We start from the raw sequence: 5,703 nt of genomic DNA, 5'->3' as shown, positions 1-5,703 counted from the left end.
AGTCCACAGAGCAGGCGAGAGTTGGGCAGCACCAGGAAATGGTAGCAGGAAATAGTTTAAGGAAGAAAAGATCCCAGGTGCAGAGAGGGCCCATGTGCTCAGGGTTCAGCCACCCAAATGGAAGGCACCAGCAGCGTGCAGACCTTGAGGAAGGTCTAGCCTGCAGGGGATGGGCCAGGGGAGGCAGGGAGGAGAGGTGGGTGGGTCAAGAGGTATAGCCCCAGGAGGAGGGAGTGGGCTCAGCCTGGGCAAGGGAACCTGCTTTTGCAGGGCAGAGCTGAGGCAGGTGAGGACACAGAGCCTGCAGAGCTGAAGTACCAAAGCTGCACAGGGGAGAGGAAGGGAGGGATGAGGGGCAGGGAGGAGAGAAGGGGGGAGGAGGGAGGAGAGAGGAAGGGAAGGGCAAGATTTCAGAAACAAAAATGTCCACAGGAGTTGCACTGTTTCCACCTGGAATATTTATTCCAATATGTTTACATCGTGCTCTGTGTGTTTGACAATATATCCAATGACTATTTGAACATGTAGCAACACCACAACATTTAGCCCTGATTGCATAATCACCATTTAACTTTCCCTGCAAATTTACACCAAACTCAGGTCTTATGGATGCAGAATGAGTCACCCTTAAGCTCAGTTTAACTGTCCTCCGTTAAGTCACTTGAACACATTCACTGCTACACATTTGATGTTGCATTTTGTAGGTAGGATTTTCCCATATTCTTTAAAAACAGAAGCCAGAACCTTTGATGAGCTAAAATACAAGTATTTACATACAACATGATGAGAAGCATTCCATGATATATAAATTAATATAGCACAAGTTACTGTGTAGAAAAAAAATAAACTTAGAGTGAATAAATAAACTACAGATTTATATGTCAAGTAATATGTGGACTATAAAAAGTAGTTCCTATATATATACATACACATATATATATAAGTGTGTGCTTGTTCTAGAGTATAAATATACTATATACTTAAATAGTTCACTTGAAGGGAGACATCGTAATGCAGCTATTCTCAGTTTTGCAAGTTAAAGTACTGATGACAGTTGGGGTCCCCTCTGATCTCCAAGGATCCTGGAATCTTCTTCCCATTCCAAGGGTAGACGCACCAGCAGAGCCCTGCCTCTCCCTCCAGGGATGTCTCGCACTGCAAAGACAAGATGCAGGTCAAACCAGCCCACTTGAAGCTGGGGGAAGGCAGAGCTCCGTGCAGCCTAGCACCATGCAGAATGCACTGAGAGCCCAGGACAAGGTGCCACCAGCTAGCCATGCCTGTGACCATGAGCAAATCCAGCACCCTCCTGGTTGTCCTCATACAATGGAATCCAAGATAAAGTGTCCAGTACAATAAGGCTGTCATGCAAGTGTTAACAGGTAGCATGTGCACAGCTGTCCATATCATGGCCTGACAGCAAAGTGCAGAGCCCAGAGGGAGCATGTCTGGAGGTGGCCTACACTGCTTGGTACCCTCAGCAAATTCCTCATCTGTTATATAGCACTGCCTAGCCCTCAGTTTCCATCAGTCTTATCCACAGAACCTGTGCTTCACTGAGTCCCAAAAGACTCCTCAAAATTAAGCCTTGGTTTGCTTGATCTCATTTACTAACTACCAAGCCCAAAAGACAGTATGGGGTTTAATTGTAGAGTTTGTTTCCATTTTCAGGGAGAAAAAACATTAAGAGATAGTCAAGTGGATTCTTTCTTTCCTGAGCAGACCTGTCCCTTCATCTTGAGCTATAGATGAGAAACAAGACCCAGAACATGAGGAGCCCGTCCCCTACCTACCCAGGCTTCCTACATGACGGGGTAACACTTGGTCCAAGGCGCCTGGCCAAGCACGGGCATCCAGAGGGGTGGACTGTACTTAATATGATTGGTTATGGGGATGTGTGGTACATATTTGGAACTGGACACCCCATCAAGGGAAGCACAGCTTTGTGGGAACTGGGTTGTGGGCCACAGCAGCTGTCGCCAAGAGGATGCACCTCGAAACACACCTGTTTGCTGTGATAGAATCCATTCTTGTTGCAGTTTGGCAGATAAAATTTATAAAGCTCATCTCCTGCCTTCTGCTGCTCCTTGGCTAATCTGTCCAGCACTTTGTAGAGTTCACGTTGGCAGGGTTCCTGAAAGAGTAAATTTGACATTAGGATACATGACAAGGAAGGTGGATTATCAGCCTAGATGGGCTGACGGAAGAGGCTTTGTGCAGGCTCTGGGGGCCAGCCAGACCTGCCTTCTCTGAGTCCATCCTCCCACCTACAAAAGGAGGGTGGTTAGTCTCTGTCTTGAGTTGTTAAGATAAAGGGTGGCAACTCCATGTCTCCCACTTGGAATTTTCTCTAAACACCTACAGGGAGATGACAGCATCACCAAGGCCATGACTTCTCTCTGACTCCTCCTGCCCCGGCCCGGATAACATTGGCCCCAGCCAGCTGGTTGGAAGGTGAATGGCACAGCTCTCTGAACAGAGAATTTAGCAGCAGAGGTTTCTAGATTTTGCACAGCTTTCCTCTGTCATCTACCAGGTTATTTCACGTGTGCCAAATCCAGTGAGGATTAAGGCATTCATCGTCAGAGTTGAGAGGAGGATGAGTCCGTTTGTCAGCATTTCCAGGTGAAGTTCTCAAAGTGTCTAGAAAATGTCAGACCTGCACTTTGTGTGGGTGCCTATTTGTGGAAGTGAGTTTTTTTCCTACAAACAAGCCCCAGTCACCCAACTTTGATTCTTTGTCGCCCTCAAGTGGCAGAATTACAATCAGAACTGAATTAAGAGATGTCAGGGAGTTAGTGTTCAATGGGGACAGTTTGAGAAGGTAACAGAGTTCTCCAGGTGTACAGTGGGGCTGGTTACAAAGTAACATGAAAGTTCTTCATGCCACCCACCTTCATACTTTAAAATGGTTAAGGAGATCAATTTGATATTATATACATTTTGCCACAATTTGTGAAAGGGGGACATGAGGTCCTTTTGCTCAGCTTTAGATAGAATAACTCAGTGCTCTCAAGATGCTGTCTGGTCTGACCCCCTTAATTTAGAGCAGAGATCAGAGATGTGAAGTAATGTAACTGAAGCTGCACAGCAGGAATTGAGTTCTTTCCATCCAGCGGGTCCTCTGCTCAAAGACTGTTAAAAGTTCCAAAAAGCTACACTGGGAAATCTCTGTTAGGTTCCAGGAAGGAAAGTACTTATTCCCAGGGCTCCAGGGCCAGAGAGAAACCCCCCATGCCCGTGCGGCACTGCAGGTTCCCACCCGTGGCTCCCCGGCCGCCGCAGGGTCTCACCTTCCGCTTCTTGATGCCGGTGATCTCCTGAGCCCTCATGCTCTCGTAGTTACTGACGGCGTTCCAGAGAATGGGCAGGTCCTCTCCTGTCGGGAACATGAGATGGAAGCTGTCCAGGAGCTGTTCCTGGGTTATCTCTGTGCTCTCTGGGGACATGTTCTCCGGGGCCAAGGGACCCTTTGAGTCTGAAAAAAATAGCCACACACCCATGAGCCCTCTCAAAGGTCTGTACTTGCCCCCCAGTCTGCTTCCCTCCCCAGAAATCCTTGCTGGGGCATAACAATGACGTGGCAACCCCGAGTTCTGCTGACTCCCTCTTTAAAGGAGCTTCTGAGAGTTCCCCAGGAAGGATGATAGCCCCAGCAGCAACACAATTCTGTTCTGGAAAAGTAGGAACTTGGGGTCTGGGTGCCCTGGGTTTCTGTTTCTAAAGTAGCAGGACGGTGGCTATATGCACCATCCTGAGGCCTGAGAAGAGCCTGAAAAAGCCATAGCTGCCATTCAATCCCTGACCCCATCCTCAGCTTCCCATCCAAGAAATGGGCATTGTAGTAACTCCCCATGACCAGGTGGCAGGGTCATTTAGAATCAGATCTGCTGTGGCTCTCCCGGCTCTCATGTCCACCCCTTTCTGCTCCAGCCAGCAACTCTGCCTTCCCACAGACTAAATGACTTCTTGGCAAGCCCCAGAAGAGGAGCAGGGGGTGTCACCAGGTATCCTGCAGATAGTCCTAGGGTTTGGACTTGGTGCAGGGGCAGAACAGAGGACTGGCTCTCAGAGGGCCTCGTGAGGGAAACCCATCCCCTTTGAGGACCTCGACCTGACCCCATTTCTCTGAAATGGATCTCCGAAGGCAGAGAACCAGCAGGAAAATCCCGTTCCCTCCTTGGAAGGGCCACACACAGACTCCAGGAGATTCCTATCAGGGCAGAGAATCATGGGATGGCTCCAAGGATCACATTGCACATGCAGACACCCCGATGGGGAAGTACAGGGTGGAGGTAGAGGAGGAGGCTTTCCTCTGCTTCTTACTACAAATGAATCTCTGCTAGACCCAGGAAAGTTCTGGATGCCAAGTTCTTAAGAGGCAGCATACACAGCAAACACTGTTTTTCTAAGGCAATGAATGCATGTGAAGTTTTCAGCCTAAACTCTCGCATTATGTTCTATAAACATCTGAGAAGCACAGAACTGTCTCCACAGGGTGTGTATTACAAAGGGCAATCCAAACACTACCCAGGAAGCCAGCAGCAGGGACTCCCACCCTAGGCCTTCCAGGAAGCTCCAGCACCAGGGCTGCCCACTTCCCAGCAGAAAGAGGGGTTGGGGCCCATCCCCACTAAGGGGTACCTCCATGGCCGCCCTCCTATCTCACTGTCTCGGTGTCTATAGATGGATGGGCTGAGGCTGGGTCTGGGCTCTCTCCCAGATTCTCCCATCAAGGTGCAGATGCCTGTGACCTCTCCTCCCTTGTCCCTCACCTCTCCTGCAGGACAGTGCCCAGATGGGGCACATGGTGGTGTCCTAACACCCTTTTCCTTACAGACTGGCTAGAAGTTCTGTACCTGGGCGGGTTTCCTCCCCACTGGCTGTTGGCTTTGGTCCAGTCCTGCCCTTGTCCACCCCAGCTCCATACATCTGTCCCAGGGGAGGGAGCCTGGAGGGAGCGCAGTGGTACCTGTGTCCTCAGCGCTGGGCGCTGCGTCGGCGTCGGGCGTGCAGGCACCCTGGCCGCGGGTAAGGGCATGCAAGGGCCGCGGCTCGCCGGGTAGCGCGCGGCAGCTGAGCCCGCGAGAGCAGCGCGCAGTGGCCACACCGCATGCGGCACCCAGTGGCAGGGCGCACATCAGGCAGCAGCCGCAGCCGGCGGGCCGGGCAAACTCCGGGCACGAGGAGGGCACCGGCGGGCAGAGTGCAAGCCTCTCGGCGGAGCAGGGCGCACAGTGCCATGGCCGGGGAGCGCCAGCAGCCGCGCCGAGCTGGACGGCCAGCAGGAGCAGGAGCCAGCCGCGGGCAGCGGGGAACTCGGGCATCGTGGAGCCGGGGTGGCAGCAGCGGACTGGGGCTGGTGCTCTCAGAGAGGAGGCGGTGGCGCGGTGGCCTGTGTTCGCAGAGAGTGGCGGTGGCCGGTGCTTTCAGAGCGGAGGCGATGGTGTGGTGGCCGGTGCTCGCTGGCTGCCGGTAGCGCCTTAAGAAGGGCCCTCGCGCACCACTTGAACCAGGGTTAATGATTGGCAGCGCTACGCGCTCACGGCCGCGTGTTCAAAATAAGTTTGTTTTGCTTGTGCGCCCACGGCCCTGCGCAAACCGTGGGTGGAGGGTGGGTAAACGGTCCCTGTTTCCGACTGTGTTTGTCCTGCTGTTATGATTCCGACTTGGAGCCAAAGTGCAATTCGAACCACGAGCGCC

At 52.0% G+C, this 5,703-nt stretch overlaps 1 protein-coding gene across 2 annotated transcripts; it reads right to left on the bottom strand.

Annotated features, from left to right (window-relative positions):
- Positions 1-435: 435 nt before the first annotated feature.
- Positions 436-5,489, bottom strand: IGFBP1 (insulin like growth factor binding protein 1). 2 transcript variants are annotated; one of them, XM_073239116.1, is made up of 4 exons: positions 4,973-5,489; positions 3,294-3,379; positions 2,006-2,134; positions 436-1,155 (listed from the first exon to the last, which is right to left on the bottom strand). In XM_073239116.1, exons 1-4 carry the CDS (start codon positions 5,325-5,327, stop codon positions 1,024-1,026), a joined length of 702 nt encoding a protein of 233 aa, XP_073095217.1. In that variant the 5' UTR covers positions 5,328-5,489; the 3' UTR covers positions 436-1,023. The 2 variants fall into 2 exon arrangements, with proteins under 2 accessions (XP_073095217.1, XP_073095216.1); XM_073239115.1 differs by having other exon boundaries at positions 3,294-3,478; positions 4,973-5,488.
- Positions 5,490-5,703: the final 214 nt, after the last annotated feature.

This window comes from Manis javanica, chromosome 6, assembly GCF_040802235.1.
Source record: "Manis javanica isolate MJ-LG chromosome 6, MJ_LKY, whole genome shotgun sequence".
Taxonomy (NCBI): Eukaryota; Metazoa; Chordata; class Mammalia; order Pholidota; family Manidae; genus Manis; species Manis javanica.
The sequence above is the reverse complement of the archived record's forward strand: the minus strand, read 5'-3'. Positions and strand labels throughout refer to the sequence as shown.